General features: G+C 35.7%; 1 protein-coding gene across 4 annotated transcripts in view; it reads left to right on the top strand.

The window, feature by feature from the left end:
• LOC128860246 (protein phosphatase 1 regulatory subunit 16A) overlaps positions 1-15,361 on the top strand; it is a 116,424-nt gene extending 101,063 nt beyond the window's left edge. For 3 of the 4 annotated variants that reach the window (XM_054097637.1, XM_054097636.1, XM_054097638.1), the window contains 4 exons: positions 2,247-2,322; positions 2,561-2,681; positions 2,819-3,504; positions 9,232-15,360. In XM_054097637.1, coding sequence (XP_053953612.1) covers positions 2,247-2,322; positions 2,561-2,681; positions 2,819-3,504; positions 9,232-9,791 — 1,443 coding nt within the window. In that variant the 3' untranslated portion in view covers positions 9,792-15,360. Of the gene's footprint in view, positions 1-2,246; positions 2,323-2,560; positions 2,682-2,818; positions 3,505-9,231 lie in introns of all 4 variants that reach the window. The other variant, XM_054097639.1, reaches the window with a different exon arrangement.
• The last annotated feature ends 3,397 nt before the right edge of the window (positions 15,362-18,758 follow it).

Genomic DNA, 18,758 nt, shown 5'->3' with positions numbered 1-18,758 from the left:
TTTAAATAAAAAAATTAAATTTAAAAAATTAATTAGAAGGAAATAAATGAAAATAAAATAAAATAATTTTAAAAAATAAATTAAATAAAAGTAAATAAAAAAAATAAATATATGAAAAAAACTAAATTAAATTAAATTCATTTTATTTAAATAAAAATATAATTAAAAAAGTTAAATAGAAGAGGGAAATGAAGTTAAAATAAAATAATACTAAAAAATAAATTAAATTAAATTGAATGAAAAAAAAAAATAAAAAGAAAAAAATGAAAAAAATATATTAAATAAAATTCATTTTATTTAAATAAAAATACAAAATTTAAAAAAGTTAATTAGAAGGAAATAAATGAAAATAAAATAAAATAATTAAAAAAATTAAATAAAAATAAATAAAATAAAATAAAAAGAAAATAAGGAAAAAAAAACTAAATTTAATTAAATTCATTTTATTTAAATAAATAAAAACAAAGTAAAATAAAATAAAAAAAAATGAAATAGAAGGAAATAAATAAATTGAAATAAAATAATATTAAAGTACATTAAACTGAGTTATTGCAAATTAGCAGAATTTGTAAATATAAATAACTGAAAATAAAATAATACAAATGAAACTTATTGGAAAGGAATTGAAAGAAATTTAATTAAATGCCAAGTCTTGCCAAATAGGTCACCTTAAGTAAACTTTTTTTTGTCATTGGCCGATATTTGGTTTGGTATAAATAAGATAAACGGTTGAAGTGCGACATAACTAACATTTTAGAGTTTTTTTCTAAGTATATGCGAAGTATATGGTGAAAGGTTAGGCTAGGTTAGCCAAGTTGGCATTAAGCCACGCATAGACCTTTTGGTCCCTCGCGATACCAGATGCAGACCGACCTCTATGAATACTGAAGGTAGACATCATGTAGATTGTCAGCGCTTTTGGCGAATCTAAGCAGCGCTGGGAGATCCGCTTTTGAGACGTCTTTCAGACTCGCAAACAGTGGGCCTCCCAGGCATTTTAAACGCGTTTTTGATAATGCCGGACAAACGCACAGAAGGTGTTCTAAAGTTTCCTCAACATCCTCTCTGCATTTCCTGCATTTGTCCGTGTTAGCAATCCCTATCTTGTACGCATGTGCAGCCAATAGATTATGACGTGTTAGCATACCTATGATAGTTCTGCAGTCCTTTCGCGAGAGCGTAAGTACGTATTGAGTCAGTTTTTTGTCGTTAGTTTTACACATAACTTTTGCTGTTTTGTATGTGGTTAGATTAGTCCATCTAGTTTCCACTCGCTTTTTCGTATAGTCGTACAGTTCGTTGTATATTGTATTTAGCGGTTTTGGTATGTCGTTCTCTTGTTCAAATGGTAGTCTAACACCACTTTTTGCTATCTCATCTACTATTTCGTTTCCCATAATGCCTTTGTGACCAGGTACCCAATAGATATGCAGCCTACTGTTTTCGGCTAGCCTTTCTATGGCCTTCCTGCTCCGTCGAACATTTTTGGACTTAATGAAATGTGAGCTTATTGCCTTTATTGCTGCTTGACTGTCCACGTATATATTAATTATTGAGTTCTTTCTTGTTTTTGTGTAGGCTAGCTGCGCGGCTTTCCTCACAGCAAAAACTTCCGCTTGGAAAATACTGCTCTGGTCTGGCAGCTTAATAGGCTGCCTTATCCCTAGTTTAGAGCAGTAAATGCCCGCTCTCACTCCGTCTAAAGTTTGAGAGTCGTCTGTGTATAGATGTGAAAAGTCCTATGGCCAGGCTTCATGCCTTTGTGCCATCCCGCCATTGTAAAAAAACACTTTTTTTATAAAAAATTTGTTTCGATGTTTTAAAAACTAGCCGCTACTTTCTTTGTTGCCTAATCTGTTTAATAGCTGTCAAAAAATCATGAGATTCGAATAAATTGTTGCTCAAATACTGCAAAAAGTATAAAAACTTGCATACAAATGTGTTCGTTTTACTCGTCGAAAAATTAAAATTTGCGCAAATTAATTTCAAAATCGGCCTCTGGCATATAAAAAATTTAAAAGACAACTATGGTTGACCTTCTTGGGGAAACTTGACTCTTAGATAAACTAAAAGTAAGTCAAGTTGAACAAAATAAACCGAAATTAAGCAAAGTGATGCAGAAAATGTTTACATACAAAAAAAAAAAACAATAAGTTAAATTAAATCAAGTACCGTTAACTTATAAGTATAAGTTGGCTAAACTCAAACGAATATAACGCACGAACTTTTACCAATTCTTTAAACAGTTGGAGGTGCTGGAGATGCTTGCGCAATGCGGTGCTGATCTGAATGCTAAAAACAAAGACGATGAAACGCCTTCAGGTAAGCTATAATCTTGTAAATTGATGCTAACGAGGTTTTCATTAACCTTTTAAAATCTTGTATCTACTCTTATTCAATTTGTGTCAGTAGTCTGTAGGAATTTATTGTTCCTAGACTTTATATTTAAATAAATCAATAAAATATTTAAAATAAAAATATTTACAAGCAAATTTGTATACCAAAAACCTATGCAAAACTTATCTGGCAATTTTAATACGAACCCCTTACATACTCACAGACATTTGCGAGGATCCCGAGATACGAGAACGCATTGAACAGTTGAAGACAGAGCAGGAGAGCAAACGTCTGGCAGAGGCGCAACGTCGCCGTGTGCGCCGTTCACAAAGCAACAATACGCGGTGGGTGTAAATAAGATGACCTACATAAATATACAAATTTTCTTTTTTAATTTTTAATAATGCTTTTGTATGTGAAATATGTTTTTCTTCTTCATTTCCTCATATTTTATTCCCCTTTTCCTTTTCATCGTCCACAGCGCGCAATCGGTGCGTCGCACTTCGCTGCGCGACAAAACGCTAACAACCAAAAAAGACGCCGTCGAAGAGGCACGTCTACGTTTGCAAGCACAAGAAGTGTTCATTGCACCGGATAGTGTGACGCTCTCCGATGCGAATGGACTTAGCAACAACACTACCAATCATCATTCCACGTTGGCGCTACTGGATGGCGTCAACGACACAACAGCCACAACAACAACATCCGCCTCGACAAACGACTACAATTGGCTAACGAAAGTGCCAACAAATAATAACAACAACCCCAACAATAATAATAACAATACGATTAGTACTAATAACAACAACGATAAGAAAATTGCAGCCTACACTGCTGCGACGGCGACAGCGAGCACGACAACGACAAATGGCAGTGCCAACGCGTATTTGCCACACTCACTGTCCGCCATCGATGTTATGGACGCTTCATCGCATACGTATAATTCTCGTCGACCACCAGAAGGTCGCGAGAATGATGAATTGCAATTGAACGCCTATAAAGCGAGTGGTGAACATCATCGTTCCACATCGGCGACCGCGATGATTGTCAGCGATCGTAATATGGCGGCGGCAGCTACATCGACCGCTGGGCCGGATGCAGTGCACATACAGTCCAGCAAGGAGGCGGCGAATGGCAAGATAAATGTGCAAGTGACGGTGCTAGTGGGTGAGTAGACGGGAAAGGGGTAGGAGGTGGTGGGGATAGGAGAAAGCGTGTTGGAAAAATAAATAGCTTATGTACGAGTACTTACGTAGTTGATGGTGGTAAATGTCAAGATTATGATTAATTTAAAGCATTTTTTACATTTGATTTTCATCTTGACAGCATTCAAGCGCCTGAAATAAAGCTTTTGTATGCATTTTCACATTTGTTATGTTTGCGAAGGATGTAGCTATGTCCTTGTACGTGCAGCAATAACTTTCAAGCTTGTAAACCCACAAAGAGAGCAGTATAAGTATTTCTATTAATCGTGTTACTAAAGGATTTTCCAATAAGAGGTGTTATTTTGATATTCAAAGAAAAATACAATTTTTTTAATATAAATGATCGGGTGTTTATTTCATTATAAAGGGAGCGGTATGCCGTTAATAGTGGCAAATAACCACCAGGACCACGCGTACAGGACAATATCCTTTTCACGAAATTTTCCATAACTGAATTGCAAAGTGGCTGCCCTATGTCCTCGATAACCTCACGAATTCCATCTTTGAGGTCTTGAATCGATCCGGAGCTCTTGGCGTAGACCTTCTCTTTCACGTAGTCCCAGGGAAAAAAGTCACAAGGTGTTAAATCACAAGATCTCGGTGGCCAATTGTGAGCACCTCTTCGAGAGATAACACGGTCCGGAAATTTTTCCCGTGAACGATCAATGGTTTCGTTGCTTGTGTGGCACGTAGCGTCGTCTTGTTGAAAATAAACTTTGTCCAGTTCAATACCATCCAATTCCGGCAAAAAAAAATCGTTAATCATCTCTCGATAGCGCAAGCCATTCACCTGTAACACCTGTTATTGGAAAACCCTTTATTAGGTTGGGGAATAAGTTCGTAGCGTTTTGGCCGAAGATTTTTATTTAAACAAAAAACAATAATTATATCAATAAGTTAATCAATTATATACTCGCCGTTGCTGCTTACAACCTCTTACCACCCCTCGACCAATTTGTTGATGTTATTCCGCCAAAAATCGCCTGGTCTGGTGTTAAAGAATTTGTTGAGCCAATTTTTAAGGGCCTTTTTGTTATCGAAAGTATCACCCTTCATATGGCTTGACAGGGAGCGGAAAATATAATAATCGGTCGGTGCAAAGTCCAGAGAATACGGCGGATGCTGAAGGACCTACTCTTGGAGTGCAGCTTTGACGTGTTGCTCGATGGTGGGCGAGATGCTGAGAAGCAATTTGAAGGCGACTTTCTTTGTTCTTTTCGTTGAGCTCGTGAGGCACCTATTTTTCGGTAAACTCCATTGAGTGAAGGTTATTGAGAATCGTTTTATGATCGCAGCTCATTTTTTCCGCCAATTCACGATTGGTTTGGAGACCTCCTCCTTTCCCCTTCAAAAGTGATTTGAGACGTTCTTCATCGAGTTCAGAAGGCCTTCCGCTGCGGGACGTGTCATCGATGTCAAAGTCGCCATTTTTGAACTTTGCAAACCATTTTCGTGCTGTAGACTCGCCTACAGCACCTTCTCCATGCACGTCGCAAATGTCCCGGACTACTTCGCCCACTTTTGGACCTCGATGAAAAGCAAAGAAGAGAAGGTATCGAAAATGTTGATTTTTGCCTTCTAGGAACTCCATTTCTAAGCCTCAAAGAATCCAAAATGGAGCGCCAGCTGTTTCTGTTCTGCACCCGTTGCTGCCAGATGGAAATCTCGAGTGAAGACAGGTCCTGCATAACTTGATCTTTCCAACAAAGATGTGATCCTCTTCCACGCCTTCCTTTTTGGGATACCGTGTCGTAAATTCGCCTTGCTAGCGCATCTTCTTTCATAGCCAGCGTAGCCGCGGTATTTTACACGCTTAACTATGTCCATGTCCCCGTATAGCTCATACAACTCGCTGTTTTACCGTACGCGGTGGGGTAAGAGTTATTCTCCGTTTGATCTCCAGGCTGACGTCATTTCTGTTATTAATACTGGTCCCAAGGTAGACCAAGTTCTTTACAACTTCGAATGGTTGGTAGTCAACACTAACATTTTGACCAAGGCGCGAAGACTCTCTGTGTATTGACAGCAGGTACTTTGTTTTACCCTCATTCACCGCAAGACCCACATTGCTCGCCTCTCTCTTTATATGCTCTTATGAAAAAAAGTACCAGTGCGGTTTAGCTCGGCAGCGCGAAAGATTTTTTCCCGCAAGAGGTTGAAAAAATCTCAAGATAGAGAATCGCCTTGTCTGAAACCTCGTTTGATATCGAACGGCTCGGAGAGGTTACTTCCAATTGTGACGACGCTTGTGGTAGCGCGCAACGTCATCTTACACAGCCGTATTAGATTTGCGGGGATACCAAACTTTGACATAGCGGCATAGAGGTGATTTCTATCCGTGCTATCAAAGGAGGCTTTGAAATCCACGAAGAGGTGGTGCGTGTTGAGTTGTTTTTCATGGGGTTTCTCCAGGATTTGGCGTATTGTAAAATAAAAGAAAATATAAAAACGCTATGAACTTATTCCCCAGCCCAATATTTCCCAAAGTTATACCAAATTTATATTTTTTGCGTCTTTCTCAAGCGGAATCAAGACAAACAAAATGTTATTGTTGGTCTAGTGCTACCACTTTGTTTGGAACGTTTTTTTATTTTATTTAATTTTTTTCTTTAAATCTTGTTTAAAATTTCCACGATGGAAAGAATTCGTGAGGAAATTCCGTATAGCAAATGCTGCAGAAAAGTATCAAAACCTAGTACCAAACTCGAAAAATGCAACGGGTAAACAAATATGGGGTATTTACTGGCAAGTACAGTTATCGAGAAAACACTAGCGGCAGTATAGTTTTTATCCCAGCGTAACTACCTACCGCAGCGCATATAGTAAATTTTTCTACCACATCCGCTTGAGGCCGCCTTAATTTTTTTTTTTCACACGCAAACTCGAAATTGCGCTCGTTTTGTTACTTATCAGCTGTGGAATGCTTAAAAAAAATAAATCTAATCAAAATTAAAAGAAAAACTTTTTTTATTAATATTTTCCTTAAATGGCGTGCGAATTTTTTTTTACTTGATTGTCATTTAATATCCTGTTTTCGTTCCCAAAATCTGTTTTTATAAAAAATCGCACACAAAAATATAATATTTATGCATTTGCACTGCTCCTCATGCCATGATTCTAATAAGGGCTCATATAAAACATACATTTTATGTATCTATTCTTATTAGTATTAGTATATAAAGGGTGTTTTTTTAACTGCATGAGAACTATCGATATCGATTACTATGATTTGACAGCTGAGAATGGCAAACTGTGTTGATATTTCTGTTCAGTGAGGGTTGGCAACTTATCATGAATCGTTAAAAATCAAAAATATGTGCGCGAAGTGCATAGAGCAAAGTTTTGAAGAGGACGCCGAAGCGTCGAGTCATCGTCTACATACATTTTGTCAAAAAAGTACCGGGAATTGTTCAATAAAACGCTAAATAATTGTTTAATCATCAAAATTTATTTTGTAGCCTTCAAAATAGGATCCATTCGAAGAAATACACATACAAGTATGCCAATGATAAGTCCAGTCATCAAATCACCTTTTAAACGCGTTTGAAGAGATCTTCTTCGGCTCCTTCAGCGAATTCTTCGCAGCGAATGGCCGCTATCGACTCAAAGCGGCGTCCGCGAAGTGGAAATTTAAGTTGTGGGAAAAGAAAAAAGTCACAGCGGGCTAAATCCGGTGAATAGGGGGTTGTTTGATGATATTTGTCGAGGTTTTAGTAAAAAAAGTGTTCACAATATGAGCCTTGTGAGACGGTGCGATGTCATGGTGCAAGAGCCATGAGTTTTCTTTCCACAAATTGGGCCCCCACCTACGCACATTCTCTCTCAAACGTCGCATAACTTCCAAATAATGCTCCTTAATTACCGTAGTACCATTTGGAACGCATTTCGAGTGCACAACACCGAGATAATCAAAGAAAACGAGTAGCCTGACTTTTACTTTTGACCGACTTTGGCGTGGTTCTTTGGGTTTCGGCTCATGTGGATGGATGCCGCCTGTTGACTGGCTGTTGCAAGTCAAGCTCATATACCCACGTCTCATCACCTGCAATGATGCGCTGGATAAACGTTTGGTCCGTATTCACGTGCGCAAGCATGTCTTCAGCCACCTTCTTCCGATGAATTTTTTGAAAGAAATTCTACTTCCTTGGAATGAGTCGAGCAGTCACGTGTCTCATGACACATTGATGGCGTAAAATGTTGCGATTTGGTTCGTGACTTCCAAATAATACTCCTTAATTACCGTAGTACCATTTGGAACGAATTTCGAGTGCACAACACCGTGATAATCAAAGAAAACGAGTAGCCCGACTTTTACTTTTGACCGACTTTGGCGTGGTTCTTTGGGTTTCGGCTCATGTGGATGTACGCCATTCAGCCGCCTGTTGACTGGCTGTTGCAAGTCAAGCTCATATACCCACGTCTCATCACCTGCTGTGATGCGCTGGATAAACGTTGGATCCGAATTCACTTTTTCAAGCATGTCTTCAGCCACCTTCTTTCGATGAATTTTTTGAAAGCAATTCAACTTTCTTGGAACGAGTCGAGCAGCCACGTGTCTCATGACACATTGATGGCGTAAAATGTTGCGATTTGGTTCGTGAGACACGCTAAAGTCACGAGCTACCTACCTCAAATTTAAATGATGGTTTGAACGTTTCCCAGCACCATTTCCTTGACTTTGTCGCCGTTTTCATCCGTTCATCTGCAAAAGCTTTGTGCCACTCATAGACCCTTGTATTTGATAATACACCCTCGCCATAGGCTTTCTGCAACATTTTCAAGAATTCGGCACACGAAGTCCCGTTCAAAACACAAAATTTAAGACAAATTCTTTGTTCGATTTTTTTATCCATAGAGAAAACCGCAAAGCACACCGGCGGTTGACTGATACAATTAAATGCCAAAAACAAACTAATTGACGGATTCCACTCAAACTCTGCGATACTATAGAGTACAGTGGTACCAACATTCCTGCAAAAAGATTTAATGAATGAACAATTCCTGATATTTTTTAACAGAATGTAGAAAATTTTACGTAAAGATCTTGGCCTGCGTGCCTATAAAATACAGCTCGTGCAAGAATTGGAGCCGAATGACCATCGTTTGCATCGAATTTTTGCTGATTGGGCTCATTTAAATTTATTATTCAGACTGATCGAATGGAGGATATAACCGGGATATGTTTAAAAAATAAATGCCATTAAATTATCTAACAGATTACCATAAAAAACAATTCATTTCAACAATATTTTGTGTTTTGTATTAGAATTTAAAGTTCTCAAGCTCTTAAAAAACACCCTATATCAGATAACCGTTAGAGAATATAATCCTATACTGATTTAACTCATCCCATACGTTTGTTGCTTGCATTCATTAATATATTTTTTTCCATTTGTTTTTTTCTTTTTATTTATTTTTTTCCACATAATTGTTTATGTCCCGCATGTCGTTGTTGTTGTGCCAAAATCGTAAATCAACTTGCATCGATGATTCCAATTTCGCCGTACCAAATACGAATGTCTGCCAACGCGTGCTAATCATCAATCCATTATAATTTGAAATTATCGTTGTTATTTTTGTGCTTCAATCACATCAAATTCGCACTTAATCACATTTGCATTCACGCACACAACATAAATGCACGCATTCACGCACGCACGCACCTGTTCACGCACTCTCACACTCTCAGACACCACAAATACCCATCAGCATCAACAACAACAGCAACAGCAACAACAACTAAGTCAACTGCAAATGCCTAATACGGCTATGTCGGCCACGCTTATCCAACCACATACACTCTCTTTGGAGAGCCTCAATTCTGCCTCCGCTTCTTATGCCGCAGCCACATTGGCAAATTTGAAGAAGCAACGTTCACTTTCGCGCACAAACAATGTATTGATTAGTGAAAATGGTTCTGTTTTAGGAGCCGCCAACAACACCAGCAACACGATCAACAACCATCTGCATGCTGGCAGCACCAACAACAACAATTTAATACTTGCTGGCGAAACTACAGGCGGTGGTGCAGTGCATCAACAACCCCTCAGCGGTGGTCTACATCCTAGTCTTTTGGAGTTCAATGGCGCCGGCAGTGGTGGCGGTGGTGGTGGTGGCGGCAGCATAACAAGTGGTGGAGAGCAGTCGACAGCTTACTCGAACGCTGCAGCGATGAATAAGTTCAGCGGCATAACGGGCGATGTTGTTAGTGATAGTACGCGTTCCAAGAAATGTTGTACGCTAATGTGAATGCAAATGCGCACGAGTGGGTGGAGGAGCAGAGGGAGCAGTACGGTGATGAGAGCAGCATTTGTAATGGTTTTATGTTGCATGTGAAATACGAATGTATGTATGTAGGTATGTATGTACAAGTAACTTGCAGCTCGAGTGTAGCAGCGTGGCACAATGCAGTATTTGCTGTCAAATCAATTTGAACTAACAGGGTATTAACTAATCAGTGCGTATTTAAAGTTTGTTGCACTGCAAACACACACACACACACACACAAAATTAAGCAGAAATTACACTTTTTAAATGTAAGCACAATTCATCGCTCACCAACCAATTCGATTGAATGCTGCTGCGCTGCGCGCGCACGCACAATGGAATATGGCAACGACAAGGTTTGGTTGTAGCAACCGGTGTTGGAGTGGGGCGAAAAATGCAAATGTTTAAAATATGAGAATAATTATATGTAGATATATGTATGAATTTGGTAAGTATTTAGGTTACCTGAATTGCAAAGTAAAACCCAACAAAATTATTTTATAGAAGATTATAAAAATGTCATAAAATAAAGATTTATTTCGGAAAGGAAATTCCTATTTGGTAATTTTTCATTAAACTCCAAAGCCGAATTACCGCTTAATAATACCTACATAAAATGTGGCCGAATGAGTTGGTGCGTGGTTACCATTCGGAAGTTCACAGGCTCGAAACCCTGAACACGAAACACCAAATCATAGAAAAATATTTTACTAATGGCAAACCGCCGAATGTATTTATGCCATGAAAAAGCACCTCACAAAAAAAAACATTATCTGCCATTCGGAGGTGGCATAAAACAGTAGGTTCTTCCATTTGTAGAAAAATATCAAGACGCACGCCACAAATAGGAGGAGGAACTCGGCCAAACATCCAGCCAACTATATATAATATATACAGTCTGTGTCAAAAAAAAGGAACCGCGACTATTCATGAAGTATAAAAGATATCTATTTTAATTTTTTTTTACATGAAAGTATCTACAAAACTACGAGTCGCAATTACTCATTAAGCCGTGTAGGCTCCATCGTTGCCGAGAATAGCCTGACATCTTTTCGGCATGCTTTGAAGCTTTTCTGCGTAGCTCGTCGACAAAGGGGTCCAGATTTTGCGAGCTTGGCGCACGAGTTGGCTTACATCATCGACTGGCTTTCCGGCAAGATGCGTTTTCATAGTTCTCCACACATTTTCAATGGGGTTGGCGTCTGGAGACTGGGAAAGGCAGTCCATTACTGTGACTCCATTTTCTTGTTTTGTTGCTTCTAATGCGTTTTTCTTAGAGCAGTGGTTTTGATGATGGAGTGATTGGATGGATGGACGGTAGGATATGTTCGCCTCCTTCAGTCGACATTCGATGGTGTTGATACTCACATCTATTCCATTTTTAGCAAGAACTGATCGTGCTTGGCGTAGTCACAAAGTATGGTCTCGCTTAAAAATTTGGACGATCACTTTATCCTGCTTTTTTGTCGTCACTCGCTTCAAGTCGCGCTCGGAAAAGTCATCAACATTTTTGTACTTCTTATACCGCTGATTCCACATCCCAACAAACTTTTTTGTATTCACTTTTGCAGCCGCAGTGTAAGATAATTTCGGCCCTTTCGAATGCGTACATAAAAATACCGCCTCAAAACGCTTCGCGTACTTCTCACTCATTTTTGTTTGGTTGCGTTTACGGGATATTTTCGAACGACACTAACCTAAGTTAGCACTGACGACATAGCCCTTGAGTGGAACTATTGCGCAGAAAAAGCAGAACGAAATATATCTTGAAATTACAAGAAAAAAAACCGGTTCTTTTCTTCTGGCACAGGCTGTATATATATATATATATTATTTATATATATATATATAAAGCATATTATGATATGGGGACTTGCAATTCGATGAAATTATTCATAAGCAATCAAAAAGTGAATTTTTGACTTGTTTTGTTAGTCACCCCTTTTGCATTTCGGGTGACAATACGTAATTGTATAGAGATATTTAGACAAGTATTACAGTTTAGGTAAGTTATTGATATTTTCTTTGATGCGTTGTTAAAGCATTTAGAGCGCGCCTAATGGTATGCTCCTTATTTATAATTTACCTTCGTTTACTTTGGCTTTAGGGCTTTATTAGGTTTGCACTGCTAGTTTAACTATGCTTGCCAGCTAAACTAAGTGCAAACGCTCAATTTTATAGGGTTAAATTCAGTTTTAAAATTAGCTACAGTTAAACGAGCACTAACAGGCAGGACTTGAATGGCCAGGCAATGTTTTAATGCCTTCTTAGAACTTATGGCCAGCGATTGGTTTTAGCCACATTTTTCTAATCATCATCACCATCAGCATCAATTTCAGAGTTCCAAGTTGGAGCATAAGGCTAAATATTTTTCTAATGAGTTGATTAAAAAAAATGCATTCGTTTTTTAATTATGAAACCAAGTAATTTTACTTACATTTTGCCTCTTGGCACAACCCATTTTTCCTATGCTTTTACGGTGCTTAGAAATCAGTTGCTCAATTAATTTTTTGTAACTGTTATCTGAAATCTATAAAAATATAAAAAAGGTAGTTTTTTTCTGTAAATAATGTTAATCAACCTCAGTCATTTATTTATTGGTTAATTATTTTTGACTTTTATTCAAAAAAAAATTAGGACCACTTACAATTGATGAGTTTCCACCCTATGTGCTATGAATCTTATTGCTGCTGCAATAAGAAAAAATACCCAAATTCATCTGAAATGTCATAAATACGAGCCGCTCTGGCAATAGACCTCACCACTGTAGAAATTGGCGGATTTCACTCTGATGGCTACGAATGATGACATTTAAGAATGAGGCGCATTTGTATCGCCCTGTAAAATGTTTAAGTTGCAAAAAGAGTAGTGAAGTAAATCTCAAATTCTCCTTATAAAAAAAAAAATCTCCTTAAAACAAAAATCTCTTTAAAAAAACTTCAATTGAAATCAAATTTGATTAATTTTTGTTCAAGAATGAGTGAATAATAAGAAAGACAAAGTGACAATTTTCGGTTCAGTATGATTTCAGATGATTCAGTAATTCTAATATGATAATAAAAAAATTTATTTCAAAATTTCTGCTACAAAACAAAGATACTGAAATAAGCACTGCTAAGATTTATGATCTTCCCAAGACGAATCTATTAAAGGTGGTTCGGTAATGATGCTCACACTCCCCGTACGTCCGTACGCCCGTATCAACTGACACGATGAACCAACGATCTACAATACTACGGAACGTATCGGTGCTGCAAATTTATTTACATGGGGCTCTCATTGGTTTCATCGTGTCAGCTGAGTGTGGGCACCATAAATCAGGCTGTCAGTCCAGAATGACACAAGGTGAATTCATTCTATGTTTTCTACTTTGACAATCAAACGTACAAAACATTGCTGTTGGTATCGTGCCATCACCTTTAATGAATGTGCCTTGAATTCATTCCCCCCTTTCAAAAATTGTGATACAAATAAATTTAAGGTCATCTAAAAGCTGTAAAAAAATTTTTAAAATTTGTTTAAATTTAATTTAATTTAAAGATTTTACCATCAATACATATCGACATTTGAATTCATTAAAAAAAATGTAATAATGGTGAAATTTGTTTCCGTCCTTTGTCATAAATAAATATTTTTTGTACATATTGTACTATAATTTTCTTTGCAAAACGGCCAGTATTTTGTGATAAAATGTATGTACATAAAGATGTACAAACATACATAAGTAATATACGTATATTTAGTTCATGCATTAATTTCAAAAATTCAACAAAATTATTAAAATCCCAGAAAGTAAAAATAATATTTTAAATATAACAAATCTAATTCGAATTTTTTTCTATTGCCATTTAAGCCATAGTATTCGATTCTGCTACGAAAATTGCGTAATACAATTAAAATCATGTCTTTCGTAACCAAAAAAATTTATATTTTAATTTTTTTTTATATATAGGTATGTAGTATTACCAGGAACTTAGGTGAAAGTAGAGGAGTTGAAATTTTTTTTTTCCTTGTTCACTCTTCCATCGTACACTGGTCTGTGCTGTTTGCATCGTCCCATGAGATGTCGGCATCTGCTAGTTCGCGCAGCGTCGACCTTCTCCAAGTGTTTTTTGGTCGACCTCAACCTCTGCTCTCTTACGGCTTCCAGTCCAGAGTTTTGTTATTTTTGTCGAGTTTTGGGTGGTGTTTAAAAAAAATAAAAGATACAAATAATTTATTTGTATTTCTTCATTTAGCACGTTGGTAGTGATGATTTTTTTTCCTTTGGACTTTCTCTTTCTATGGCCTTTTGACAAAACAACTTTTGTGACTTTAAGAGGTTTTGCTTTGAGCTTAATAAATTTTGATTTATCATACAAAAATTTTGTATTTTATTGAGATTCTTACTTAAGCAGCGGCTACAAATGATTAATTGATTAACTGTTTCGAGGAAAGCAAGCAATTCACTGTCTGACAGAAAAAAAGTGCTAAGGCGAGTTAAGTTGTTTGATCAAAAGTGCGCTGTTAGATATGCTGAGCACTCAAGAATAATAATTATTTTAATATTGTAATATTTTTTTTTTCAGCAGCTTTTATTATTATTATCTTAGATATGTAATATAAAAAATTTAAATTTTGTGTTTATAGATAATTGAGTTTTCTCGCGTGTTCATTAAAACTTAAACAGATATTCAAGCAGCCATTAATACTAGTACAGGATGGGCCATATAGCGTTTGCTTTTTGAACCACCTATTTTTTTGAGAATGGTAACATAAATGACATGTCAAATGTGTTCATAATTTACTTAAAGGTTTGACATTTACGAAATGGGACGCTAATATTGAAAACCTATTTCCAAAGTGGTGAGTCTTCTTTTTCTTCCGCGGTTACAGTAAATGGCGAGCGTTACCGTGACATGCTCAACGAGTTTTTGTTTCCAAAAATTGAAGAGGATGACATGGACGACATTTGGTTTCAACAGGACGGTGCAACTTGTCACACTACCAAAGTTATACTCGAACTTTTGGCAACCGTTTTTCAAAACCGATTAATCAGCCGAAATTCCGATATCAGTTGGCCACCTCGGAGCTGTGATTTAACCCCGTTGGACTATTTTTTGTGGGGACCCGTTAAGGACAAATGCTATGCGAACCATCCAGAGACGATTGATGCTTTAAAACACGAAATCGAAGTTGCCATTCATGAAATTGGAGCCCAAACAATCGAAAATGTGCTTTAAAATTGGTTTGATCGAATGGTCTGCTGTAAAGCCAGTCGTGGCAGTCATTTGAACGATATTATTTTTCATTCATAAATGACAATGTTCAATCTTCAAAATAAAAAAAAAAAGTTTGGAAAAATATTGATTAGTTTTTTTTTATAGCCGATTCAAAAAGCAAATTTTACATGGCCCACCCTATATCTTAATGTAATCTTATTGTATTACTGATACAACAACAACAACAATTAGTATCTTAATTTATTATTTAAAAAGAAATTAGTTTTGTATTTATAGATATTTCAGTTTTCGCGTTGTTTATTAAAACAGAAGTGCGAGAGACATAAAGCACAAAAAAAAAAAAAAAAACGGAAACTCATCACTTTAAAATTTGTTTAATAAATAATAGTGAAAAATTAATATTATTTTTTTTGTGATTTACATTTTTTTTTTTTTTTTTTTTAATTAAAAAAATTGTTTTAAATTTTACATTTTTTTTAATAAATAAAAGAGAAAAATTATTATTATTCTTTTGTGATTTAAACAAAAATTAATAAATTACTTGTAACAGCTCATTGATATTTTTGAAAGTAATAACTTTTCTTCTTTTTTTATTTTATGTGCTTTATGTCTCTCGCACCTCTATATTAATAAATGAAATTACAAAATAAATAAATAGTCTAAACGTATCAATATATGGTGTGCACTTGGTTTTGACGCTGACAGTATGTGCATTAGGGTTGATAACATTTTTTTTCGCTACTTTGATTCGGCGACCGAATTATTCTACTGACGATTCTGAACAAAAAAGTGCATGAAAGCATATCTGTAAAATGGATAGCTGTAAATGGAGCTTCCTTATTTTTAATTTTAGTTATTAATCCTTGGTTTTCAACCCTTGGTCTCTGGACCTTTGAGGATTAATTAAAAATTCCTAGTATGCAGTTTTTTTGTCTACTCGATTAAGCCTGGGAAAAATTATATTAAAAAGAAAATTCAAAACGACAAAGTGTCGTGTTGCAGTGTATTATAGTGCATAAGATTCTATCTAAAATTCTATTTAGAATTATTTTGCCTTCAAATAATCTTGTGGTCTTATAAATCTTTTTTTTTTAATTATTCGAAATCAAATAATTGCAATACATAGATTTTTTTGTTATTATTTATTAAGGCAATTATTTATTAATAATTTAAAAACTAAAAAATATTAATTTAAACAATTATTTAAAAATAACTAATTGAATTGTTAAGACAATTACTTTGTCTTCAAATAATCTTGTAAAATAAAAAGTTGCAATTAATAGTTTTTTTTTATTTTATTTTTTTTGTTTTTCAAATTTCGACAAATTGAATAAACTTTGCCAACTTACACTTACTAGTGGAGAGCTGTGAGTAAAATAAATGTCAAAAATTAGTTTCTCATATCCAAAAACTACATACATATATTTTCTGCCAAAAAAAAACGAACAAAAACAAAACATTGAGAATTATCAACTAAAACTAAAAATACGGAAATTTGCAGTACATTTTAGAGCTATGCTTTCATGGACTTTTGTATGCAAAATTGCAAGTAGAGTACTTAAGTCGTCAAAGCAAAGTTGGCTATATTTTTTAAGAACAAATTGACCCACCTTAATGTTCATATATATACATACCTTCTGCTCAAATATGAACGAGACGTTATCAATAAAACGGTCCGCGGATGACATATGGCAAAAATAAATTTTTTGTTTTTTGGTAGGATTGTTATAAGCTTACATGGTAAATTTCAGCGTGATATGTCAACTAGTTTGTTTTCTGTGCTACTGTAAACAAGTCAAGCTCGAGTGTGTTCCTCGAATTTAACGATGGAAATTCAAGTTGAACAAAGAATTTGTTTGAAATTTTGTTATTCCAACAAAATTTCGGCTTCAGACGTCTTAAAAATGTTGCAGACAACCTATGGGGACTCTGCTCTATCGCGTGCACGTGTTTTCCAGTGGTACCAATCGTTCAAAGAGGGCCGTACATCGGTTGAAAACTTGCCTCATGAACGTCGTCCAGCAACATCAGTAAACGACGAAAACATCGGAAAAGTAAAGGAAATTGTGCTTGAAAATCGCACAAATCGCAAAATCGGTTAACGCTGAATATTATTTAGACGTTTTAAAGCGTTTGCGCGAGAACATTCGTCTTAAAAGGAAGGAATTGTGGGACAACAAGTCATGGTTCTTGCATCACGATAATGCACCAGCTCACACATCACGTCTTGTTCGCGATTATTTGAACAAAAATAATGTTAATATCGTTCCGCAAGCACCGTACTCGCCTGATATGGCTCCATGTGACTTTTTCCTGTTTCCCAAGCTCAAGTTGCCGCTCCGTGGAAAACATTTTGAGACAATTGAAGTCATAAAAGAGAATTCGAAGAACACACTCGAGCTTGACTTGTTTACAGTAGCACAGAAAACAAACTATGTTACATATCACGCTGAAATTTGCCATGTAAGCTTATAACAATCCTACCAAAAAACAAAAAATTTATTTTTGCCATATGTCATCCGCGGACCGTTTTATTGATAACGTCTCATTCATATTTGAGCAGAAGGTATAATTGGCACGTACACCCTTTTGTTTTTGGGTGTTTGGCCGAGCCCCTCCTCCTATTTTGTGGCTGGCGTGCGACTTGACGTTGTTCCACAAATGGAGGGACCTACAGTTTCAAGCCGACTCCGAACGGCAGGTATTTTTTATGAGACATTTTTTCAGGGCAGAAATACACTCGTGGGCTTGCCATTGCCTGCCAAAGATTCATACAATAATATTTATTTAGTACGCTGCTAATTTCCGCACTCAAACGCTCAATAGCTCGAAAAAATGCTACAGCCAAACCTCGTACTCGTATACACAATGTACCGTTAGGTGCAGCGCCAGTGTGCAGCAAAAAGAAAACAGACATAAAAACCTATGCCACTAATCTTACCAATGCATCACAAAAGCTAGTTAAAAATAACTATACATTTAGTATACAAAAAATGTAATAAAAAAATATAATCTATTTATTATATTGTAAAAAAATTACATAATAATTATTTATTGTAATGAAAAGAAATAAATAAACTACAAACAAAGTAAATATCAAAAAAATTCAACTGAACCTAAACTGCATATAAATTAAGTAAAGAGGAAATCAAAAAAAAGTTGTTAGAAAAAATTATAAACTACTACAAATGTATTTACTAAATGTGTATATACACACACACACACACACACAATTATATAGAAGCCGGTTGAAAAGCTGTCTTTTATTTTAAAAATAAGTTACAAACGAGACAACAGTTGTATTTTCTAGGTCAGTAAAATTAAAAAATTAAATTAAAAAATAATTAAAATAATAATAAAAACAAATAATAAAAATTGAGAATCAAAAAAATTCTGCGCATACATACATAATCACATAAGCAAACAAAGGAAATGCAAAGCAAAGCAAGCAAGTGTCTTTTAGTAAGTTAGGCATTTATTGTTGTTGTTTTTTTGTTATTTTTTTAATATTTAACTGTAACGCAGTAGTGAAAAAGTGAAGTTAAGAAAGATAAAATGAAAATATTAGCTGCTGCAGAGAGTGAAAACATTGTTTTCTAAAAAGTCATTAATTTATATTTATGGGGTTAGGGTCAGAGGCCCGAAAAAATGATTATTTTCAATAATTTTTTTTGCCAGTCAATTGCTTTATTTTACAAAAATAAAAACATGCATTAACACATCAGGT

Source organism: Anastrepha ludens, chromosome 4 (assembly GCF_028408465.1).
Source record: "Anastrepha ludens isolate Willacy chromosome 4, idAnaLude1.1, whole genome shotgun sequence".
NCBI classification, from domain to species: domain Eukaryota; kingdom Metazoa; phylum Arthropoda; class Insecta; order Diptera; family Tephritidae; genus Anastrepha; species Anastrepha ludens.
The sequence above is the reverse complement of the archived record's forward strand: the minus strand, read 5'-3'. Positions and strand labels throughout refer to the sequence as shown.